Genomic DNA, 24,684 nt, shown 5'->3' on the forward strand with positions numbered 1-24,684 from the left:
AAGTTTTTCTTCAACAGATTTGTTAAAAGCAGTTTGTGTACTAATAAATTCTTTAAGCATGGCTTCAAGTCCAGGGGGTGTGTTCCTATTATTGTTGTAAGAATTCCCATAAGAATTACCATAGCCGTTGCCATTATTATAAGGATATGGCCTATAGTTGTTACTAGAATTGTTCCGATAAGCATTGTTGTTGAAATTGTTATTTTTAATGTAGTTTACATCAACATGTTCTTCTTGAGCAACCAATGAAGCTAACGGAACATTATTAGGATCAACATTAGTCCTATCATTCACAAGCATAGACATAATAGCATCAATCTTATCACTCAAGAAAGAGGTTTCTTCGACAGAATTTACCTTCTTACCTTGTGGAGCTCTTTCCGTGTGCCATTCAGAGTAATTCATCATCATATTATCAAGAAGCTTTGTTGCTTCCCCAAGAGTGATGGACATAAAGGTACCTCCAGCAGCTGAATCCAATAGGTTCCGCGAAGAAAAATTCAGTCCTGCATAAAAGGTTTGGGTGATCATCCAAGTAGTCAGTCCATGGGTTGGGCAATTTTTAACCAAAGATTTCATTCTTTCCCATGCTTGGGCAACATGCTCATTATCAAATTGTTTAAAATTCATTATGCTACTCCTCAAAGATATAATTTTAGCAGGGGGATAATATCTACCAATAAAAGCATCCTTGCATTTAGTCCATGAATCAATACTATTCTTAGGCAGAGATAGCAACCAATCTTTAGCTCTTCCTCTTAATGAGAAAGGAAACAATTTTAAATTTATAATGTCACCATCTACATCCTTATATTTTTGCATTTCACATAATTCAATAAAATTATTGAGATGGGCAGCAGCATCATCAGAACTAACACCAGAAAATTGCTCTCGCATAACAAGATTCAGTAAAGCAGGTTTAATTTCAAAGAATTCTGTTGTAGTAGCAGGTGGAGCAATAGGTGTGCATAAGAAATCATTATTATTTGTGGTTGTGAAGTCACACAATTTAGTATTTTCAGGAGTACCCATTTTAGAAACAGTAAATAAAGCAAACTAGATAAAGTAAATGTAAGTAACTAATTTTTTTGTGTTTTTAATATGGCAAACAAGATAGCAAATAAAGTAAAACTAGCAACTAATTTTTTTGTATTTTGATTTAGTGCAGCAAACAAAGTAGTAAATAAAATAAAGCAAGACAAAAAGAAAGTAAAGAAGTTGGGATGTGGAGACTCCCCTTGCAGCGTGTCTTGATCTCCTCGGCAACGGCACCAGAAAACAGTCTTGATACGCGTACAGCACGCGACCGTTGGGAACCCCAAGAGGAAGGTGTGATGCGTACAGCGGCAAGTTTTCCCTCAGTAAGAAACCAAGGTTTATCGAACCAGTAGGAGCCAAGAAGCACGTTGAAGGTTGATGGCGGCGAGATGTAGTGCGGCGCAACACCAGGGATTCCGGTGCCAACGTGGAACCTGCACAACACAACCAAAGTACTTTGCCCCAATGAAACAGTGAGGTTGTCAATCTCACCGGCTTGCTGTAACAAAGGATTAGATGTATAGTGTGGATGATGATTGTTTGCAGAGAACAGTAGAACAAGTATTGCAGTAGATTGTATTTGATGTAAAAGAATGGACCGGGGTCCACAGTTCACTAGAGGTGTCTCTCCCATAAGATAAATAGCATGTTGGGTGAATAAATTACAGTTGGGCAATTGAAAAATAGAGAGGGCATGACAATGCACATATATGATATGATGAATATTGTTAGATTTAATTGGGCATTACGACAAAGTACATAGACCGCTATCCAGCATGCATCTATGCCTAAAAAGTCCACCTTCAGGTTATCATCCGAACCCCTTCCAGTATTAAGTTGAAAACAACAGACAATTGCATTAAGTATGGTGCGTAATGTAATCAATAACTACATCCTCGGACATAGCATCAATGTTTTATCCCTAGTGGCAACAGCATATCCACAACCTTAGAACTTTCTCACATCGTCCTGCATTTAATGGAGGCATGAACCCACTATCGAGCATAAATACTCCCTCTTGGAGTTAAGAGTAAAAACTTGGCCAGAGCCTCTACTAATAACGGAGAGCATGCAAGATCATAAACAACACATAGGTAATAGATTGATAATCAACATAACATAGTATTCTCTATCCATCGGATCCCAACAAACACAACATATAGCATTACAGATAGATGATCTTGATCATGTTAGGCAGCTCACTAGACCCGACAATGAAGCATAATGAGGAGAAGACAACCATCTAGCTACTGCTATGGACCCATAGTCCTGGGGTGAACTACTCACTCATCTCTCCGGAGACGACCATGGCGGTGTAGAGTCCTCCGGGAGATGATTCCCCTCTCCGACAGGGTGCCGGAGGCGATCTCCTGAATCCCCCGAGATGGGATTGGCGGCGGCGGCGTCTCTGGAAGGTTTTCCGTATCGTGGCTCTCGGTACTGGGGGTTTCGCGACGAAGACTATATGTAGGCGGAAGGGCAGGTCAGGGGGCCACACGGGGGCCCCACACGCTAGGGCCGTGCGGGCCCCCCCTGGGCCGCGCCGCCCTAGTGTGGCGGTGCCCCGTGGCCCCACTTCGTCTTCCCTTCGGTCTTCTGGAAGCTTCGTGGCAAAATAGGCCCCTGGGCGTTGATTTCGTCCAATTCCGAGAATATTTCCTTACTAGGATTCCTGAAACCAAAAATAGCAGAAAACAGCAACTGGCTCTTCGGCATCTCGTTAATAGGTTAGTGCCGGAAAATGCATAAATATGACATAAAGTATGCATAAAATATGTAGATATCATCAATAATGTGGCATGGAACATAAGAAATTATCGATACGTCGGAGACGTATCAAGTATCCCCGGAAATTGGGCTTAGGTTCCCCAAAATCGACTCTTCGGCCGGAGTTCCGCTTTCTCCGACAGGCTCGTCCTGATCCGGAGCAGCGTTGTTTTCCGGTGCCTCGACCTGCTCGGCACCAGCTCTGACTTCTTGAGGGGCGGTTCCGGCGGTATGGGCCAAGAAGTGTACGAAGTGGCACCTCTGCTTTTCTAACACCTGGGAGACCCAGGCGGATCTGCATTGGTCTTCCACCGTTATTTCCTGCTCAGGGGCGGATTGGGTGGGCTTTGAAATTTCTAGATCCAAGGCGGAATCTTCCTTGGGAAGCTCCTGCATCTCAGATCGGATCTTCGCGACTGCGTCCAGCTCAGCGGCGGTCGCATCTGCGTTACTTACCAGTGGGTTTCCGTCGGAATTGACGGTTTCCCCGATGAAGATGTGTATGCCGCCAACTGGGACGATGGAAAGCCTGACGGGGTTTGTCTTAGCCGGAATCCAGCACTCATCCGGAGGGACGAACGGCAGATTTCCGGCGTAAAGGACGCGCCCCAGAGCGATGGTGTCATCGTAGCTTCCCATGGCGGAACCCTCCCGGTTCCGGCCTCCAGACGCCGCAGGCCCCACGGTGGGCGCCAACTGTCGTTGCCTAATCGACGGTGCCTCGGAGGAGGGATCCTCACGAGGGGGAGAAGAAGTAGGGGCCATAGGGCGGAGTGCACACGGGACGGTGGTACGCGATTTACCCAGCTTCGGAACACCTGCACGATGACAGGGCCTACTGCTGCTTGTCTGGAATTATCTGGGCGCTTTCGCGATATTACAATGAGTTGTGGTTGTGCCTCTAGGGCTCCCGGGATCCGGCTTATAAAGGCGCACGGATCTAGGGTTTACATGGAGAGTCCTAGCCGGATACAGGTTGCCTAACTACGGTACAATGTCTTGCCGTGCACGTTAAGGATCCGCCTTCCCATCTATGTCGTATCGGATCCGGGTTCCTTAATGGGCCTTCATGGATCCGGGTTCCTCCTCAAGGTCGGTCGGATCCGGCTCCCTCTGCCTGGGCCGGACTTCATCCGTCAGGATCAATAGCAACTGGGCCGCCCGATGGGCCACATGCCACACCACCATTTGTGGGCCACCCGAGCTTGCCGGATCTAGGCACTGTCGATGGTACACCCATGAAGTATACCCACAACAATGTGTCTCCGGTCTCCATCGATCAACAAGTGCCATGATCGCGCATGGGTTCATATGCAGCGTCGACCGGGACACAAGGTGGACGAAAGGGAGAAGTCCGGTCTTCTTGATATATTGTGTGTATCGCTCGTCATATGGCATCTTCTTGCCATGGACCTCATGGCACCTCAAGTGCAACCATTTCAAAACCTCCCCTTTCTCCACCATAATCCTTCCGCGGTGCCGTTTGTCATAATGGTCATCTAGGATAGATTCTGGTTCCATCCTACATATGGTAGCAAATATAAACAAGTTACTACATATTATAAGAATAAGAACAATTCAGTATAACAATTTGGTATAACTATTTCATAAGAATAAGAACAATTCAATTTCCATCCTACATATGTGAACAATTCTATTTCATTGCTAATAAAGATATTTGAGGGAAACATGGTAGGCAAGATTTCTAGTCCAACATTACCAACCTAACAATACCTCACAGATCTACTAACCCCTAACTACATGAATAACCACAAGGTAGTCACACATGTAAAACCACAACAATTCGGACCTAAATAATCAATTTGGGGATGAACTAGGGTTACCCAAAATCGGCCAAAGCAAGGCTTAAACCAAAAATACGGAGGGGAATCGATGGGGAATACCTTCAGATTTCGGAGGGGAAGTAGATCCACCAAAGAGAGAGAAGGATTGGACGCTTTAGAGTAGGGATTTGAGGGGTGGGGAGAAGGGCGGGTGCGGCGGCGCTATGCTTCAGCCCAGCGTTTTTCTCTTCTGGACGAAGGGGTACCGAGAGGCTAGCCCGCGTGGTTCTTTAAGTCGGGGGGCATAGCGCAATCAGCCGCATCGTCGAGGAGGCATGTCGCCATCAGCCGCAGCGTCGTGCTAGCATGGCGCCATCAACCGCGGGGTCGTTCTATGTCGCTTGGCTCCGTCTGGTGCGGCGCCAAGAAAAAGGGTCAATTTGTGAAATCTTTTCCATGACAAGTTATTCTGTGCGTTGTTACCAGAAATAGGTTAGTTTTGTCAAAATCGACGCTAGTGTCTCCTAGCCATGTAGTCCCTCTATTTCATAATTTTTGTCTGTGATTTTACTTTTAATTTGAATTACAACTACGGCAAAAATTAATTATGGAACTGATAGAGTATCTTGCTATGATCTAGTGTTGGTGACATTGAGTTAACCTCTGCTGAAGAAATCCTCTTTAACTCGCATTAGCCTTGCGAGTTTGTGGATTTCTATGTCACCTGTGACAAAGCTTTGCACTGGAGGTACTTATTACTATAGCAGTTTTTACCACACTCATCCCTCTTCATTTACAAGTTTGAAAAGCTATTTGGTTAACAAGCCTATTTTTTCATCTCAATACTCCAGGCTCCGAAGCATCTTGTTCTTTTGGTCGGACTTTAATTAATTAAATGATATTTCCTCTTATGATCATAGCTTTGCCAGAAAACCTGGACATATAAAATTCCATTCTTTTTCATACCCCTTTAGACACTAAAGAGGACTCCATAAACATACATAAAGTAGAGAGGATAACGTTGACGAGAACGAACGTTCGCCTTAGGAAAATAACTTACCATTTCCACTACCAAGCTTCTTTTGAATCCTATTCCCAGTCATCTTCCACTCACTGTCAAGAAGCTAGCGATAATGGACGCGTCGCGTCTGGCTTGGTCGATGGTCCTATTCTCCATCGCTTGGTTGGTTGATCGGTTCAGTGACGAAGACGAAGAGGTAGTTGACAAAGTAATTAAGGATTACGCAGTCAAACCGTCGAAGATCAAATCATGGGACGCGGTTGAGAGGACCAGAAGCGGTCCATCTGGTTGGAATCGGATTCACTCCTTGCGAGAGACATACGTATGTATGTAAGACCAGAGCAGAAATGGAAAAAAAAACATAGCTAGTGCACTGCAAACCCACGCTCCGCCGGTCACTTCCAACCGCCGCCTCCTCAGCCACATGGCGCACACTGAGATCAGCTCGCCGCCCCGGAGCCCTCCGGTCGGGGGATGCACCGGCGGAGCTCGGCGGACGGTGCCCTTCTCCCCAAGCTCCAGCCGATCTTCTGCCGTCAACACCCACCGGTGAGGCTCTTCTTCCGCTCGCCATGTCTCCGGCCTTTAGCGATTTACTGCTAATTGTGCCTTCCCCTTCCAGTTTACCGATTGAGGTTCTTACCTGCTATGTTTCTCTCCCTCCCTCCCAGCTTATCGATTGAGGCTAGTGCGGCCGCATCGCCGGAGCTACCGCAGGACATCTTGATGCGTGTGTTTGCCACCCTCGAGATCCCTGACCTCGCACGCGCCGGCGCCGTCTGTGCCTCGTGGCGCTCCGGCTACATCACCCTGCGCGACCTCGGCAAGCACAGGCAGCACCAGACGCCGTGCCTGCTTTACACCTCCGAATCTGCCGGCGACAACGTCGCATGCCTCTATAGCCTCGTGGAGAAGAGGGTTTACAGGTTGAATCTCCCCGAGCCGCCCATCCGCAGCAGGCTCATCATCGGCTCCTCGCTCGGCTTGCTGGTTACCGTCGACGAGACAGCCCAAATGCACCTCCTCGATCCTATCACCGGTGAACAGACTGCTCTCCCGTCGGTGACCACCTTTGAAGAGGTGAAACCTGTGTACGATGATTCTGGTGCTGTCCACAACTATGAGTACTCGATGTATGCTAGGTACGACGTTATCTTCCCAACACATATCGTTACCCCTGGTTTTCTGCAGCATCACTTCCACCAAAAGGCCCTAGTTTTTTATGATGATGCATCCACTGGAAGCTACATCGTGGTGCTCATGCACGCTCCTTATGGTCAACTCTCGTTTGCAAGAGTAGGAGATGATGAATGGACCTCGCTGCCGCTATACAGTGCCTATTGTGACTGCACCTATAAGGATGGACTGTTGTATGCAGTGGCTCAAAAGGGAGAGATTCACGCCTTCGATCTTAGAGGTACTGCTGTTACCAAGGAGATTATCAGGGGGATAGACCGGGAATTATGTTTCGATGGCAATTACATTGTGCAGGCTGCATGGGGTGGTCTGCTGCTTGTTTCGAGGGAAAAAGAGTACGATTCTGAGGAAGATCCTGACCCTGAGCCAGAGCTTGTTCCAAACACTACGGGAATTATATTGCACAAAATTGATGCTGGAGGAAAGAGGCTTGTGAAAATTGATTGCTTGCCTGACCATGTGCTGTTTCTTGGGCTTAATAATACACTTTGTCTGAGCGCCAAAGAATATCCTGCTCTTAAGGGAAATCATGCCTACTTCACTGATGATGACGAATTCAATTCATCCCATAAGAGTTGCCTTCGTGATATAGGAGTGCTTGACTTGGGCAATAATAGCAAGGAGGTCCTTGTGTCTCCTCAGCTTTGGCCCAACTGGCCAGCTCCCGTGTGGATTACACCCAATCTTACAATGATGAAACCAACATCGAATAACTCTTGCCTCGACAGAATATAGCGTGACCTCTCTATGTTGATGGTACCTATTGACAGTCTTTTCCAATCGAGAGCATCACAGAGCCGATTTTTGGTGAATTTTTGACAAAAGAGACCACCTGCGCGAGTGAATTGTCAAAAAAGACCACCTTCGAAAATTATTGTCAAAAAAGACCACCTACGTTGTGGCGGCACGCGTGCCAGGTGACACATGTCACCTGCCGCCACAGCCGGAGGCGGCAGTCCTTGCCGCCGTTGCCCATGGCGGCATGTCAACAATGATCAATGAATAGTGTCCTGATCGATGAACAGTGCACATTAGCTACAAAATTTGTTGAATTTGTCTTTTTTGCTGAGCCCAAAATACAACGTATTTTATAGTGAATTTTTGCACGATTGTAGTGCATAGAGTTAGCTACATGTAGGTATTTTTTTCGAATTTTTTGAGATATTTTTTTAAAAAGTCAAAACGGGCTACTATTCATAGATTAGGACAATGTGGACATGCCGCCTTTGCTGTGGCGGCAGGCCGGCTCTGGCGGCAGGCAACACGTGTCGCCTGGCACGCGTGCCGCCACGACACAGGTGGTCCTTTTTGACAATAATTTTCGGATGTGGTCATTTTTGACAATTTACTCACGCAGGTGGTCTCTTTTGTCAAAAACTCGATTTTTGGTATGTAGTTTGCCGTGGCGGCAAAATTTAGCTCGAATTTTAGTCAAATTCGATTGGCTTTTGTATGTACACACTGAACTGTCGAATGTAATGCGTGTTCTATCTTCGGCGTCAATCTTTTTTAGTATGCAGTTTTGTTTATCGTATCTGGTCTGCGAATGTTTTTGCCAGCCTTCAAATCGTGAATTCTTCGACCTGCAAACACGTATTTGGGGTTTAAGCTTTGAGGGTTATGCTAGAGTTGCTCTCATATGTGATGTACTCCCTCCGATCCTTTTTAATTGACTCGAAACCCTAGTCAATTAAAGGGGATTAGACGGAGCAGTGATCGGCGTGCTCTTGCTAGCTTGGTGAAAGAGGATGGCAAAGAGCTCTATGTCATATCCACACAGTATGACCTATCTGTCTGTATAGAGCTTCATGAATTGTTGAGCGGTGTAAATTTCAATGTGCAACCCAGGAAAACACTTGGCGGGACAAGCATGGAAGAAAGAAGCCTTCTCCGAAACTACTAATGACTGGAACACTATTCGTGAGGATTGGAGAGCATTTTGTAGCCATCAAACGCGGAAGGGATTCTTCAAAATTCACCTACCAAATCACAATGAACCACCAAATCACAATGAATCAGATTCCATCACTTGGCAATTGATAAACACATGTTGTTTTTCCGTGAAGTTGGACTACTATGCAAAATGGCAGGTAGAATACCAAGGCAGGAAGAATATTTGCATCTTATTCTTCGGAATTGTAATGCTACTTGAAGTCGTTTGGAAGCCAGACTTTCATTTCATTTGTAGCATTTTGAAATGAATACATGTATTCATTTCATTTATATTATAATTCTAGAAACGGACACTTGTTTGGTTGCCACAGGAATTGCAAATGGAATTGCAAATGACAGCAGAATTCAATATTGAATTTGTAAATGGTTTTCATAGAGAAACACGAATGCAGGTCATTTTGCTGGATTTCCTAAATGAAATGACGGATTGACGGCCCAATTCTGTGGCAACCAAACAGCCCACCTATAAAATTCCAAAATGAATTCCAGGATTCCAGGCCCAAATAATAGATATCAAACAACTTCTTATATTTAATTAATACAATCCCTTTACCCGCAGAATTAAAGCATTTTGTTTTTGCCTACGAGTCAGATTTGTCAAAAAGAAAAAAAGTAGAGCCCGATAAGAGCGATACCGGGACCCAGTGAAAAGCGTAGGAAATGAAGAGGAACCTCGTCATTTCCTTCCTTTCACTTTTGACGATTCTGAACTTGCAACTGAGCGTGGGAGGCAGGCAAACGCGGGCAGGCTGGATGGGGGCCGACACAAAAGCAGGTCCAGAAGAATACCAGCCAGCCGCTCGCTCGCCAGACGGCAGTTTAGTACGGAGCGATTTTAATCTACCAATGAGGGTAGAAAGATCTCGCCGCTCGATTTCGTCGTACGTGCAGATCTCCATAAACAAGGCCAAGAAAAACATACCAGGCCTCTCTGCTCTGCTCTGAATCTCAGTACCTGCCTGCCTGTCTCCTCTGCTCTGCCCTGAATCTTCACCAATCCCGGGGGCTGCCGACATATCCAGGATGGGCTGCCTCCACCGGCCGCTCGGCGGCACGTCCAGTACGCCCTCCTCTAGTTCTTCTACCCCGATCGCCGGAGATTGTTTCTTGTTCCCCCGAGAATGAACCGTCCATGGCTTTGTCATTCTCGACCAGGTGACGATCTGCCGTTCGTGCGGAGGTTCAAGCCGAGGGAGATCGAGGCTGCCACCAGCGGGTTCAGCACGGCCCTCGAGACGGGCGGGCCTCGCGGCACGGCCTACCGCGCCCGCTTCGCCGACGGCCTCGTCGCCACGGTGCGGCGTGTGGCCGGCGGCGACAGGGACCACGACCACCAGGAGCAGCACGGCGCATTCTACCGGGAGCTGCAGCTGCTCGGACGCCTCAACCACCGCCACGTCGTCAGGCTCCGCGGCTTCTCGGAAGGACACAACAGGTTGCTGCGCCATGGCTATTTCTTCATGCTTTTCTCGTATCCTAATTTCCTTGGTCTTCTTTGGTCAGGTTTCTGGTGTTTGATCAGATGGAGAACAGAAGCCTCAAGGAATGCCTACATGGTAATGCCCAATTCTGCACACAAATATCATTCAGATATATCTCTTCTCTTCTTCAGCTAAGCTGCCACACTGCCACACTAACCATGGGCTCTGTCCTGGGCAGACCCTCTGAGGACGCCACTCAACTGGAGGACCAGGCTGCAGGTTGCCATAGATGTCGCAGCAGCACTGGTAATCTAACGACCGCTGCTAAATTCCCCAACACTTTAAAAAAATGACAGAAAAAGAAAAACCGAACTTGAATCCGACATTTTTGTTCTCTGAATTCTGAGTGGAATCAGGAGTATCTCTACTACTTCTGCGACCCTCCGGTGTTCCATGTGACGGTGAACTCGAGCAGCGTGATGATGGATGCCGATTTCGTCGCCAAGGTGAGACTGAGAGTGAAGTCACGTTGGTACGTTTCTGACTATGCAATGCGAGTGCGAGCAACTGAATTTGCACTACTTTTCAGCTATCGGACGTCAGTGTCGTTGCTCACGAATCCACGCAAGAATCCGAAGGTTCTCGCCGACATTTCTATCATCATCTTTGTCAAGTGCCACTGACAGTCTGACCCTGAAGCTTTCCCTGACCGTTGCGTGTTCTTTCTTCAGAGCGAATTCAGCAGAGGAGGACGGAGCTGGTGTTCCAGTACGGCGTGCTGCTCCTGGAGCTCGTGACCGGACAGTCTCCGGGCGGCGGCGACGGCGAGCTCGTGCAGTGGGTGCAGGAGCCCGGGTTCGCCGGATCCATGCAGAGGATGGTGGACGCGGATCTCGGTGGCACTTACGACGCCGGGGAGCTCCGGGACCTCGTCATCGTCGCGAGGCTCTGTACTAGGCCCGGCAATGGTTCCGCCGTGGTCTCCATCCCGCAGGTGCTCCGTTACTTGCAGGGAAAGGTGGATGGGAAAAACAGATGACCATAATCATCGTGTCGCACGCGATTGCATCATCTTTCTCCTTCTGTATTCTCCATTGCTTGCAGATAACATCTTTACTTTATCTTTTGAGGGTGAACGCAAAGCAATGTATGTACTCCTGTACACATCGAGTATATTTTATGGCATCGGATCTGAAGAGTGAATAAGGCTCCACAAATCACAAATCGTGAACGGAAACTCCAAATTTTATGTAGTAATGGCAAACTGCGTGAAGTTTTTTGCATCCCAAACATGCCCGCTATTATTGTTACTTTCCGTTTCCGGGAAAAGGATGGCGTGTTAGTTGTGCATAGATAAATCTCAATTTAGATAAACTTGTGACAACCTACGCACAGGAAGTATTACCTCTGTTTAAAAATAAGCATCTCAAGTTTTATCTAGATACGTATCTATATACATTTTAATTAAAGATATATCTATATCTATATCTATACCTATCTATACCTAATAATAAAGAAAATAACATTTTCTTGGTTTGGTCCGTCATTATACGCTTTCGTTCATCGTGTGTGCGCCTTCGTCCGTCCCAACGAGTCCAGCCATGATCCATCTGAAGATACGACGGTCCTATCCCGATGCCTTGACAATCAACGTGCACGAGTAGGATTCCTTAATAATAAAGTACAAAGTGTTTCCGCGGTTTCGTCCGCTGGTTTCGTCCGTCGTTGCTGTATTTACCCGTGATCGCTAAATTCTGTTTCACCCGATCGACTTCAAACATGACACGTACCGGGCCGGGGAAGTCCTCATCCTCAGAAGAAAAAAACATACGGGTTCGATACGTCTCCAGTCTCCAAGCCAGGGACGAGAAGGGAGTCCTGCGTGTATTCGTTTGGATTGTTATAGGAGTGGGCCGACCCAGTCAAACTATATATGTGTCAGACGTCCCGATCGATCAGCTTGTCAGATCGCATCCAGAGAGAGGATTGCAAGCAAAGAAAGAGGCAGACGATGGAGGCGACGATGGTTGGATTCCCGCTGTCAATCCGCCGAGACGGCGTCCTGCTTGAGATCACCAGTGTCTAGGCCATTGCCGCATCAATAGCGCAACCGCGTCCTGGAGTGCTTACGGAGTGCGAGACCGCGTCAAGGTGACAGGTTGAGCCACTTGCGGCGATGGCGGTCCAGCCGCACCTTCGAGTGCGTGGCGGCCGATCGAGGACGGCTACCGTGAGCACACCAGATGGCAGCGTCGACGACCTAACCATTGCCTTCTTGTGATGGCAACGCCGACGACATATCCATGGCCTTCTCGTGGAGGGGGCCGACAGCCGTCGCGGCCAGCTTGATTCTTGCTAGCAACGGGAACTCGCGTAGACGGTGAAATCCGCGGGAGTCCTTACGTTGCATAGCGCCAGGATGAGTGTTGTGGACTTGACCATTGATCTGGCAAGATTCTCCCGTTGATGTTTGGCATCAACAATGTTTGATGATTTTATCCGGCAAAACAAGACAAAGAAGCACACACAGAAACGCCATCGATTGTGTCATGGGCTGACTCCACCGGTTGTATATAGCATTGAGAACATGCAAATGATTCATCTTTTGTGCACTGTTCTGGCCTCTCTTTTGACGATGATCAATTGACTCTGCATATATCAATGTGACAGTGCTTGCAGTAATCTATCTGGCCAGGGCGAATATGCAAAGCTCTTTGATGCCTACCGTAACCTGATTCGATGGATCACATATGTGAATTTTATATTGCTTAATGCAGACAATACTGGATATCGATCCTACTGGTTACTTACGTAACTACTATTTCCTCTACTAGCATAAGATTCAGAGTAATTAAACTCACAATATGAGACATTGTTATAAATGTAGATTCAATTTTGAGCTACAGCCAATAGATATGTTGCATAATTTTTTCTAGAATTATAGTCACATGTATCAGCTTTTAAACCGTTGCAACGCACGGGCACTTTTGCTAGTCTATTCCTAATAATAAAGGGAGAATCGTTTCCGCGGTTCGGTCCGTTTCGTCCGTTGTTCCGTGGTGCTTTGCTTTTAGTTCCGTACGTCACGGTTTCGTATGTTTTCGTATGTCTTGCGGTTTGTACGTCTTCCGCTTGGTAACCAGAAGAGTCGTGTACAAACTCGATTCCTTCCGAATCACCCGAATCGATTTTCCATTGCCAAGATCAAAGATGAGGCTCGGGCTTGGTGCTTGGCCGGCGCTAAGGATTTGTGCAATATAATACCGGGAGAGTAGGCTTTTGTTAAAGTCCTAGGACTTGTCCTAGGCATTTGTTATGGAACTCTAAACTTCTTCTCTATTAATGAAAATGGCAAATCTTTTGCCTCGTTTCAAAAAAAAAAAAGATAGGTGTGGGCCGGCCCAGTAAAGAAAAACGTGGACCGAGTCACATACAAGGAGTACCGTCTTTATAAGCACCAATCCACCAGCGATATGTCTCTTGTGCTGAGATGCAGTCAGTCCCGTCGGCACCGCGAGAGCTCTGTGTCTGTTCCATGGCTGCGAGGGGCCGAAGGCCTGCCTGTGAAGTACAAATTGACAAAGTTATGCGTGGTTCATCAAAGGATACGAGGAGCGCAGGTGGATTTGTACCCTACCCGCTCAGGTTTCGGGACTCTCTTGACAAACAAGGGTTTCAGATCAATGCGTTTGTGATGGACCTTTCGCCGTGGGATTGACGTTTCGAACCATGACCGCGAGGAGGCAATTCCGATCAATGGAAAATCAACTGAGATAGCAGCAGTTTCTTTTGTATGCGTATCGCAACCTGAACCGAACAATCTAAAAAAAAATCGGCCGGCCGGGCCTTGCTGTTCAGACTTCAGAACGCGCTGTTCATAGCATGATCAGTCTCCGTTTTCCCATCCGATGCAAGACTAGCTAGCTTGGTCTACAAAAGTTCATGTTGATTGATCCTTACGTGAAGACAAGATCACCCTGCTCTACATATCTGGGAGAGATCACCTTGCTCGGCGGCAGATCGTCATGCATCGCCGTGGTCGTACATACTGCCGCCTGGTTCGCCGCGGCTGCTGGCCGGGACAAATAGCTGGAGTGCGTGCAGGCGGCTGGCTTGGGATGCGGCCGGCGCGGGGAAGCTGTAATGTGGAGTGCGTGCACTCGAGGCTTAGCTGCTAGATGTATTTGGGGCTTTCTTTCATCAAAGATATAGCTAGCTCACCATTGTTTGTGTGTTTGCAAAATTCTGTTTTGACCAAATCTAACTCGTGTTTAATTTGCTTTACACTTTGAGTGTAGCGTGTCGTAGACCCAGCTATATGTAGATGCAAAAAAAAAGCAGATCTAAGTAATGATGTATTTTTATTCTATAATAAGCAAAATTTCAGTTCCAAATATGTTACATTTTAGTCAGTGCAAAAATAACAAATATGGACATCTTAAGAAAACAATAGAAACTTTGAAACCTCCAAAACTTGTCAGATTTTGTCATTTTTGTGTGGCAAAAAATAAACGGTATTTTATTTTGAGATTTTGTTGGTAGAATACATCTTATCAACATCTTGATTTTTTTTATTGGGACTTTAAGATGTCATTTTCCACTTTTTGAGAAAAATGGCCATGAAGCCCTGAGTTACATTTGTGGTTTCTCTTTACACTTTCAGTTTTATAAAAATATTATGTGAATTTGTAAAATGTAAATGATACTTGATTTTTGCTGCGCCGGTCCTTTTTTATGATGAGTTGTGCCGATATCGAACCCTCGACTCGGGGCACGGGCGACCATGCGGTTGTCGCCGTCCTATCTCCGCCTTGATGTGGCAAGGTCCTCGCATGTTGCTGTTCATCGCCAATGACTAACTCGCTCCACATCGAGTTGTCTTCATCGACAGATCGTGTCAACTCTTACTCGCAAGCTTTCGCATCCACGAACACACGAGAAGGTCAGGTGGTCAGACTACCAGCCCAACAAGAACAATGTCAACTTCATCTAACCGGTAGAAGATGGTGGTGGCTATGGTAACTCTCACACATGTTATCACCTTCGGGAGGCCAACATCGGTGGTGCAACCGTGTTAGGGGAAACACATCACATATTCAGATTTTCTATCCCGTAGCAACGCACGGGTAACTTACCTAGTCTAGATAAAATTGAGACATCTATTTCCAAACGGGAGGGAGTATGTAATACAAAATTCATTAGTTAACTCTAAAATAATTGAGTTTTTGGATTAAATTTGAGAGTACGCGTTTTTTTTAGCGAGTACTTCAGTAGGCCTCTAAGCCAATAATTACATAACCGTACCATTATGCGCCTGTTCCCTCCCTCATAGCTGCGCCCTCCACTTCTTCTATCCTGAATTCCTGATCGCCGGCTGCTAGTAAGCCAGTTCTTGAAAAAAAAAAAGATTGGTTCTTGTTCCCCCGAGAATGAACCGTCCATGGCTTTGTTCTTCACGACCAGGCGATGATCTGCCGTTCATGCGGAGGTTCAAGCCGAGGGAGATCGAGGTGGCGACGAGCGGCTTCAGCATGGCCCTCGAGATCGGCGGGCCTCACGGCACGGCCTACGGCGCCCACTTCGTCGATGGCATCGTCGCCACGGTGCGGCGTGACCACCAGGAGTAGGACGATGCCTTCTTCCGGGAGCTGCAGCTGCTCGGACGCCTCAACCACCGCCACGTCGTCAGGCTACGCGGCTTCTCGGAAGGGCACAACAGGTCGCTCCATGTCTCCATGCTAATTCTTCATACTTTTGTCTTACCCTTACTAGAGCGTGTGGCGCGAGATCTCTCACAAGATATAGAAGATATCAATTCAACCGAATTACAAGCTCCAACGTCACGCCAGAAGGATGGAATCCTGATGAACTACTAGTTCATCGGAAGGGGAGAGAAAAGAGACGAGCACTGCTCGGTTCGGTTTAGACAGATAATCCTCCATGATCCTTCCTCCACCACGGCGTCAGTTTCTTGAGACCGACTTCCTTTGCTGCACTTCGTCTTGGGCTATGCCCTTCACTTCGGTGGGCTTGCTTGACCTCTTGTCGTCTGGCAGCTCGCCTCTTCACCGCCAGGGCCTTGGGTAGTAGATGGGCTGTGACAATGCCTCCCCCTGAAGAACCAGCTTGCCCCCAAGCTGGTGCCGCTGGGAACAGGTCGACGATGGCAAACAAGTGTTCCCAGGTTGCACATGTCTGAGGCAGTCCAGACCAGCTTAGCTTCACTTGAGGCACCATCTTATTGCCGCGCTTGATGAAGCGTTCTGCGAGGACCATGCACGGCTGCACTGCAAGAAAAGTGTGAATTGAGTGTGATGGCAAGGTGGAACTCACTGAGTCAGAGGCTTTCACAGCTTGCTTCAGTTGCGAAACATGAACGACCGGGTGGATCTTGGCATCAGCTGGAAGTTGTAATTGTACGCGACTGATCCAACACGTTTGAGAACTTTGAATGGTCCAAAGTAGCGGAAGCTGAGTTTTTGGGAGGAGTTTTTGGGAGGAGCGTTTCGCCACTGATATCTGAATGTACGGCTGCAGTTTCAGGTAGACAAAGTCACCCACCAGGAACTGGCGTTCTGTTCTCTTCTTGTCTGCCTGCGAGCACATGCGTTGTTGCACGCGTTCCAGGCGTTGCTTAAAAATGGGAAGAAGTGCTTGTCTTTCATGCAGCCAATGATCCACATCAGACACCGCTGGTTGCAACGAATTCTGAATGCCAAAGTGCCGTGGTTTGTGACCATACAGAGCCTCAAAGGGTGATCGACCCAAAGCAGAATGGAAATTGGTGTTGTACCAATACTCAGCTTGTGGTACCCAGGCTGACCATTTGTGTGGATTTGCGTGTACCAGGAATCGGAGGTAAGTTTCGAGGCATTGGTTGAGGCGCTCAGTCTGCCCATCAGTTTGTGGGTGGTACGAGGAACTGAGATTGAGAGTTGTATCTGCCAGTTTAAATAGCTGCTGCCAAAATGTGCTCGTAAATACTTTATCTCTGTCTGAGATAATTACCTTCGGAAGCCCATGAAGACGGTACACGTTGTCGAGGAACAGTCGAACAATGGAGGTGGCAGAGAAGGGGTGCTTGAGCGGGATAAAGTGCCCATACTTCGTCAGCTTGTCGATGACGACCAAGATGGTGTCATAGTGGTAGGAGCTAGGCAGCCCTTCGATGAAGTCGAGGCTGATCGTGTGCCATGCCTCCGGAGGAATCGGAAGAGGCTTCAGCAATCCTGGCAACTTGCAATGCTCTGTCTTTGCTTGCTGACATATCTCACAATGTTGTACAAATGTTTCTATGTCTCGGCGCATGTTTGGCCAGTGGAACAGGTGTTTGATTTTCTGGTAAGTGACAAGACTGCCCGAGTGGCCTCCAAGTCGGCCTGGTGAGCCGCGGTGTGAGAGCCGAGCCATACGCGTCCCTTATACCTGATCACACCCTGGTGCAAGGAATAGCCTATATCATTGCGGGATTTGAGGGCTAGCTCGGCCAGCAATTGAATTGCCTTGGGATCATTGGCGTAACCATCAGTTACTATTTCGATCCAAGATGGCCTGACCGTGGATAGAGCAGCACAGGCTTCCGTTGCAGGACGCCTTGAGTGCGCATCTGCGGCGCGGTTCTCTACCCCTTTTTTGTAGATCACCTGATACTGAAATCCCATTAGTTTGAAGTATGCTTTTTGTTGAATTGGTGTTGCGCTGCGGTGGTCTCCCAGGTGCACAAGGCTACGATGGTCAGTACGAATGACAAAGAAACGGTGTTGGAGATAGGCATGCCAACGATCGATTGCCAACAGGATGGCGAGGCACTCCTTGTCGTATGTCGAGAGTGTCTGGTTATTGGGCCCCAACGATTTGCTGAGAAACGCCACAGGGTGTCCTTGCTGCATCAACACAGCACTGATGCCTTTGTTGTAGGCGTCCGTTTCCAGCACGAACTCATGGCGGAAGTCAGGGAGCGTTAGCAGTGGTGCCGCAACGAGGGCGTTCTTCAGCGCCATGAAAGATTCCTGCTCGTAGGTCGTCCAGATGAATTGGACATTCTTCTTGAGCAAATTCGTTAGAGGGCGAGAGATTGCGCCAAAATTGCGGATGAATTTCCTGTAGGATCCCGCTAGACCGAGAAATCCTCTTAATTGTTTGGAATTTGTCGGTTTCGGCCAATGCTTCACGGCTTCAACCTTGGCCACCCCTGATTTGCTAATTATATGACCCAGGTATTCAAGAGACGGCTGCGCTAAGGTGCATTTGCTGCGTTTAAGATACAATTTATGTTGTTCCGGTATCTCAAATACTGTCACCAGATGATGAGCATGCTCTTCAAGCGTTTTGCTGTATACAAGGATGTCGTCGACAAATACAAGTACTGATTTGCGAATCTGGGTTGCGAAGATGTTATTCATTGCAGTTTGGAATGTCGCTGGTGCTGTCGACAATCCGAATGGCATGACACGGAACTCGAAGTGCCCGTTGTGGGTGCGGAAGGCTGTTTTGATTTCATCCTCCTCTGCCATTCTTATATGACGGTATCCCGACCGCAAGTCCAGCTTGGTGAACATGGTCGCACCTGCGAGTTCGTCCAGTAGCTCCTCAACAATGGGCATAGGTACTTGTCAGGTACTGTAACTGCGTTGAGCTGGCGATAATCCACGCAGAAACGCCAGCACCCATCTTTCTTCTTGACGAACAGTACTGGCGATGCAAATGGGCTGTGGCTGAGCTTGATTATACCTTTCTTCAACATTTCTCTAATTTGTTTCTCGATTCCATCCTTCTGTTGTGGTGTATGCCTGCATGGTCGGACACTTACAGGTTTGACGCCTGGTTGGAGGTGAATCCTATGGTCGCAGTCGCGATGCTCCTGAGGGTCCTCAAAGTAGTGCTCGAAATCGACAAGCACTCGAGCAATGAGATCTGGTATGTGCTCTGACTGCTTTTGTTCCGTGACCGGACAGAGTTGGATCACTTGTGCCAGTTTCCCCGCTTGCAACAACTTGTGTAGTTGACTGCTAGTGATTTGCTTGCAATTGTCAGTTCTATTCTTGATCCCACGCAATGTGATGTGTTTGTTGTTGTGTTTGAAACGTAGGGTCTTACGTTCCCAGCTCACCCACATGTCTCCGCACGCTTCTAGCCAGTCCATGCCACGGATCACGTCATAACCTTGCAAGTCGAAAACTCTTAGCGTGGAGGAGAACACATTGTTTTGACAGTGCCAGATGACATCAGGCACAGCTGTGGCACACGGCAATTTTGCCCCGTCAGCTACCATGACTTGCACCGCTGACACAGGTTCAGTTTTTAGCTATAGTTGTTCCACAGTCTTCTGCGAGATGAAGCTGCCTGTGCTTCCTGAATCCACAAGGATGAGCACTTGTTTGCCATTGATTGAAGCTTGCATTCTGATTGTCTTCTTGGCAGCTGTGCCCACTGATGAAGTAAGAGATTTTCATGAGTGTTTCATCGCCAGATGTATCTCCTTCATTCTCCTCTTCAGAGGACGGTTGAAGTTGCAGCAATTCCAGTAATTCCTCTACAACATTTAGAGAAACTGTCTTTGCACATTTGTGTCCAGGCTGATACTTATCCCCGCACTTGAAGCACTCACGACGAGCTCTGCGTTGTGCCTTCAGGGACTTGAGGTGGTCAGACCAAGGGGGCTTGTCCTCTATCTTCTTCTGCTCTTCACCCGACTGTGACAAAATTCCATTGTTTGCATGCCCATTTCTGAAAGATGATCTGGTGTATTCTGGCTTGAATCGTCCACTATTTGCTTGACGGCCTTCCTCCAACATCTCTTCCTGTGTTTCAGCAAGGGATAACGCAGCATCAACTGTTCTAGGATAGTGTAATCGAATTGCTTTTTGAATTTCAGTTTTTAAACCAACTACAAACTTGGTTAAAAAAAAGCTTCATCGTAATGTTTATTATGCAACAACACTTTGTGTCTAAGACTCTCAAAACCTTGATAGTATGCTTCTACTGTACCTTTATGTTTCCACCTCTCTAATGCTTCTAAATGCTTGATATGCTTGTTTTTCCCAAATTTGGTATGCACAGCTGCGACAAGTTCCTCCCAAGTTTCTATCTCATTTATTTCTTCATAATTTGTGAGCCAAAGAGCAACATTGCCATGGAAATGCATGGTAGCAAAACTGGCCCAAGAACATACGCCTGGGCGTGAAAGGCTGTGCCTCCGCTCGCAGTCTAGACGAACTCTCCACTTCACGAAGAAGCGGCGGCGCCAACTTCTTGAGGATGGAGGAAAATAACATCTTGATGCGGCCAAGCGCTAACATCTCCTGCTGCAACTCCAACTCTGCTGAGGCGTCCGCAGCAACCTCTTCTGGTGTAGACTCTCTCATGGTTGGACCTTCCTGAGCTCTGCGCAGGACCAACTGCATGGCGTTGTTAGGTCCTGTGTATGACATGCATGGGGATCCCAATGGCTCGCTGACTGAGCACTCGAAGCTGTCATGACAGACAGATATGTCGGTGGAGCCCCTGCCTGCCCGTGTTGTCCTATCCCAGCCAACATTCGAAATGGACACTTGGACAAACTCCTCTTCCTTATCCTCCTTACGGCCCACCCAGGTCGAGCTCGAGCCAGAGACCGACTCGGTAAAATGCGTGGGTGATCCATGTGCGACGTGCAACATTGAATCAGTCCGAATCCTCCAAAGGCGCCACGCTCAGATCGGATCCCACGCCTTCAGTGGCCCCCACAATGGGCCCACCAGCATCTAGCCCAAGAGTTGGGGTAGACGCAGGTGGTCGTGTGCGCGACCCAATCGAGGAAGACCCAGCCGGAGGCGACTCAGGGCATCTCCAACCGCGCGATCAAAACGGACGCGCTGAGCCATCCATTTTGGGCTGTTTGGGTGGCCGAGCGGACACACGGACAGCGGCCCGCGTCCGTATGTCCGTTTGGGTCGCGCGCTGCGCCCAACGCGCGGACGCAGCGCATATTTAATAAAATAAAACAAAAATGAAAATAAAATAAGAAAACAACAAAACATAAATTTAAACTAGTTGGTCATTAAACTTAGCCCTATTTTGGGCAAATTTTACACAAAAGAAAGCCCTATATGGCTTTAAACTAAAAAAAAGCAAACCCTAGCCAGGGTTTGCGAGCACGCGGTGGCCGCCACGATACTACCCCGGTAGTACTCGTCGTCGTCGGCGTCGATGACGACGACGCCCCCGGCGAAGCGCTGTTCGGCTAGAAACGCCGGAGGGCGGTGGGGACTCGGCCGGGCGACCATCGCGCCCTTTCCCGAGCGGATCGCGGGTTCGACGGGCTCGCCGGCTGCGCGATCGTGCCCTCCGCGCGGACTCTGGCGGAGCTGCTCCTCCTCCTCCGCCGGAGCGCGGCCCGGCGCTCCTCCTCCGCGAGAGCGCGGCACGGCGCTCTCCTCCTCCTCACGGAGCGCCGCCGAGCGCGTGTCCTCCTCTGCCGGCGCGCCATCTCGAGGAAGGCCCACGCCTCCGCACAGGCGTTCTCCCGGGCCTTCTGGCCTTCTCCGCCGGGCGGAGACGCGCAGCCGTCTCGGCGAGGTGCGGCCATTTGGCCGGCTCGTCGAGGTCGCACCGCTTGCGGGACGCCGCGAGCGCCGCCGCTGCGGCTCCGGGTCCTCTTCGTCCTCCTGCTGCCGGGCTCGCGGCGAGGGGGCTGCCTTGAGGGCGGGCCGGGGCTTCTTTGAGGCTGGGGCGGCTCGTCGATGTACGAGCTGCCGGGCGGCGGCCCGCCCACCTGCAGTGTGCGCGGCCGCGCCCGAGGCCGCGTCGTCGCCGACGTGAAGCACATGTGCCGGCGCCCATCGTGCTCCACCTCGAACCACAAGTCCCGGTTGGGACTTGCGTCGTCATACGCCGGGTCCTCCCGGAGGCCCGTCGGCAGCCGTGCGCGGCGCTCCGGATCTCTGCGACGCGGGCGCGGTCGGACGCCGGGATTGGCGGCACCGTAACCCGATCTGGGCTCGGGTGCCGCGTGGGGAGGTGCACGTCCTCCACGGCATTGGGACGCCGGCGTCCCCGGAACATCTGCGCCACCGCTACGGTGACGTAGATCCGGTCGCGTCTGGGTGTCGCCGGCGGCCCCATTGCGAACGTCGGCGGCGCGACTGGCCGGCTGCTGCCGGCCTCGTGGTCGTTGGCGGACTGCGCGAACTCACGCTTCGGGGCCATGGTGGCGCGGAAGCTTCGAGCTCGCGCGTGCGGCCGGAGTGGAAAGTGGGGACTGGATAGGGACAGTCCCCCTCCCCAGTCCACATTTAATAGGACTGGAGCACCGACATACGGGTCAGCCACGCGGACCAGGCGGACACGCGAGGACGCCGCGTGCCATCCGCGGTCACGCAAACCCGGCCCAGATTTGAGCCGGGTTTGCGTCGTTCCGGACGCCGCGGCCATCCGCTTTTGCGGTGCGTCCCCGCGTTGGGCTGCATTTTTGTCCGGCTCGACCCATCCGGACGCGCGGGCGCGGGATGGGTCGCCCCGTTGGAGATGCCCTCAGCGGGGGAGCCAGGAGAGGCCAGCCTATCTGAAGACGTGGATGCGGGAGATGAGGTGTGGCCACGCGACAGCCCAAAATGGCCTGGAGTGAGCAGCAACGGCCTAGGTGAGGCTGAGCTGAGGGATCCTCCAGTATCAAGGGAGGATGGCCAGGACGATCGATGATCATCAAATAGCTCGAAGTGACTACGCGCAAACGCATGCATGGGACAAGATCAACGTCTGGGACAACAACATCGACGTCTGGGACAACAACATCGTCTAGAAGCTGAATCTCAACTAGTAATCCTAAAAATGTATTACCTCCGTTCTGATTTTTTTTAAGAAAGCTAACTTGGTTATCTAACTATAATTTAGAATTAATTAATTATTCGAGCATCATCCGCGTTGTGCATCATCGGGGTGAATCTCGATATAATGCTTTACACTGTCCGACTCGGGGAAGCATCTTTTCACATGTTGACCAACTCATGTGTGTTACTCTTACATTATATTTCTGTGTTAGTTTCGCGGTAGCATCATCGCTATAGACACCAAGCTAGACAACCTCGTTTCACATGTCACTTCGATATTTGCACAATCGTTATCGTTGTTGCGCATAGGCGCATAGCAATATAATAACGCAGGACTGTAAACTACTATACACTGTTAGGACCAGGCATCTTTCTCAGCTGGGATAGGCATCTTTCGTTTTAACAATTTCTTTCGGGTTGGATCAGGAATCTGACTTGTTTCATGTTGTAATTTTTTAATGCAAACGCCATATATTACCTCTGTTTAATATAAAAAATTTAATGGCTAAAAAGCTTACATTTTTTTGCGGGTAAAAAAAAATTACATTTCGAAAGGGCAGTAGTAGTAAACAAGTCCGAGCATTATAGGAACGACAATCCTGACAAAAATAAAAATATGAACATGAGGAAAGAGAATTTGTCGCCAAGCTACTACAAATTGTAGAAAGAGTGTTTTGTTTCACCCATTATCCTATACTAGCAAAAGTGACCGTGCGTTGCACCGGGAAAAAAACCGATTCGTTGGTACGATTCGTTCTTATTAAATATTTTTTTAGGTATCATGAATTTAATTACTTGAAATTCCAGTTTTCTTAACGGGACTCATACAACAAAGAATATTTCTTCTTTTCTCGTTTTGATACTAAGGCAAGAAATTATCATAATTATCTCACTGCTACTATCTTTTCTCTCTGACCACTCTCGCCACACCTCTCCTCTCTCCATTCTCTCTGGTATGAGGGCTTCACAAATCATGGCCGCCACACAACACATCATCTCGCATGCCATCGGAGCACAAAAATATAAGTGCATTATAAAAAAAAATATGTGAACATTTGAAAATATATGTACAATTATCTAAGAAAAGTGAGATTAACTTTGTGTTTTTCTCGTGGTCGTCCTTCAGTCTCTACATCTCTAGATAGGCATTGTGCTAAAGTGAAAGCACCGATTGTAAAATATACGATTTTTTCTTAACAAAGGTAGAGAATTTCTCCACCCTGAATTATGTGCTTATCTTCTCCCATGGTCCAGTCCTTTGACCGTGACCAGCGCACATGACGCTGCATAGTTCTCAGCGGAAGCGGCGCACATGCGAGGGAAGAAGAGGTCCACGAGTGCACTTTTCTTCTAGCTGGGCGGCGGAAGAAAGGTTGGACCGTTGGAGTTGAAACCACACCCCAGCATGTACCACACCAGGCCGTCGCGGCGAGGCAGCCTAAGTAGTAGACTTCCTCGTTTCACAGTTTTTAGGCCAACTGCCGTCCTGTGGCAAGGAAGCTAGAGGCCGACCGTGTGAACGGTCATGGTGGGTGTGAGGTTGAGCATGGTATCCAACACCACCTCCTTGGAAGAGAAGTCGCTCATGCATTGCCACGAAGCAACGCAAAATTCGACGACATTGCTCAAACAATTGATGTATTCAAGTTTCATGTTATGCATCGATGTTCCCTTTACGGTTTTGTCATGGACCAACT

General features: G+C 48.6%; 2 protein-coding genes across 2 annotated transcripts; both read left to right on the forward strand.

The window, feature by feature from the left end:
• Window positions 1–5,979: 5,979 nt before the first annotated feature.
• Window positions 5,980–7,984, forward strand: LOC127330256 (probable F-box protein At4g22165). Its single transcript, XM_051356527.2, has 2 exons — window positions 5,980–6,159; window positions 6,282–7,984. Exons 1-2 carry the CDS (start codon window positions 6,035–6,037, stop codon window positions 7,540–7,542), a joined length of 1,386 nt encoding a protein of 461 aa, XP_051212487.1. The 5' UTR covers window positions 5,980–6,034; the 3' UTR covers window positions 7,543–7,984.
• A 1,551-nt stretch (window positions 7,985–9,535) lies between these two features.
• On the forward strand, window positions 9,536–11,373 carry LOC127333826 (probable receptor-like protein kinase At1g49730). The gene is made up of 7 exons (XM_051360261.2): window positions 9,536–9,820; window positions 9,916–10,195; window positions 10,264–10,316; window positions 10,420–10,487; window positions 10,598–10,687; window positions 10,771–10,819; window positions 10,913–11,373. Exons 1-7 carry the CDS (start codon window positions 9,784–9,786, stop codon window positions 11,218–11,220), a joined length of 885 nt encoding a protein of 294 aa, XP_051216221.1. The 5' UTR covers window positions 9,536–9,783; the 3' UTR covers window positions 11,221–11,373.
• Window positions 11,374–24,684: the final 13,311 nt, after the last annotated feature.

This window comes from Lolium perenne, chromosome 2, assembly GCF_019359855.2.
Source record: "Lolium perenne isolate Kyuss_39 chromosome 2, Kyuss_2.0, whole genome shotgun sequence".
Classification (NCBI taxonomy): Eukaryota; Viridiplantae; Streptophyta; class Magnoliopsida; order Poales; family Poaceae; genus Lolium; species Lolium perenne.

What these genes read in the sequence shown, in the direction of transcription:
- LOC127330256 (XM_051356527.2), top strand. Translation starts at nt 6,035, where the DNA reads ATGGCGCACACTGAGATCAGCTCGCCGCCCCGGAGCCCTCCGGTCGGG. An exon ending in TCTGCCGTCAACACCCACCG is followed by an intron (nt 6,160 to 6,281) that starts GTGAGGCTCTTC and finishes CCTCCCTCCCAG; the next exon opens with CTTATCGATTGAGGCTAGTG.
- LOC127333826 (XM_051360261.2), top strand. Translation starts at nt 9,784, where the DNA reads ATGGGCTGCCTCCACCGGCCGCTCGGCGGCACGTCCA. An exon ending in TAGATGTCGCAGCAGCACTG is followed by an intron (nt 10,488 to 10,597) that starts GTAATCTAACGA and finishes GAGTGGAATCAG; the next exon opens with GAGTATCTCTACTACTTCTG. An exon ending in ATGCCGATTTCGTCGCCAAG is followed by an intron (nt 10,688 to 10,770) that starts GTGAGACTGAGA and finishes ACTACTTTTCAG; the next exon opens with CTATCGGACGTCAGTGTCGT.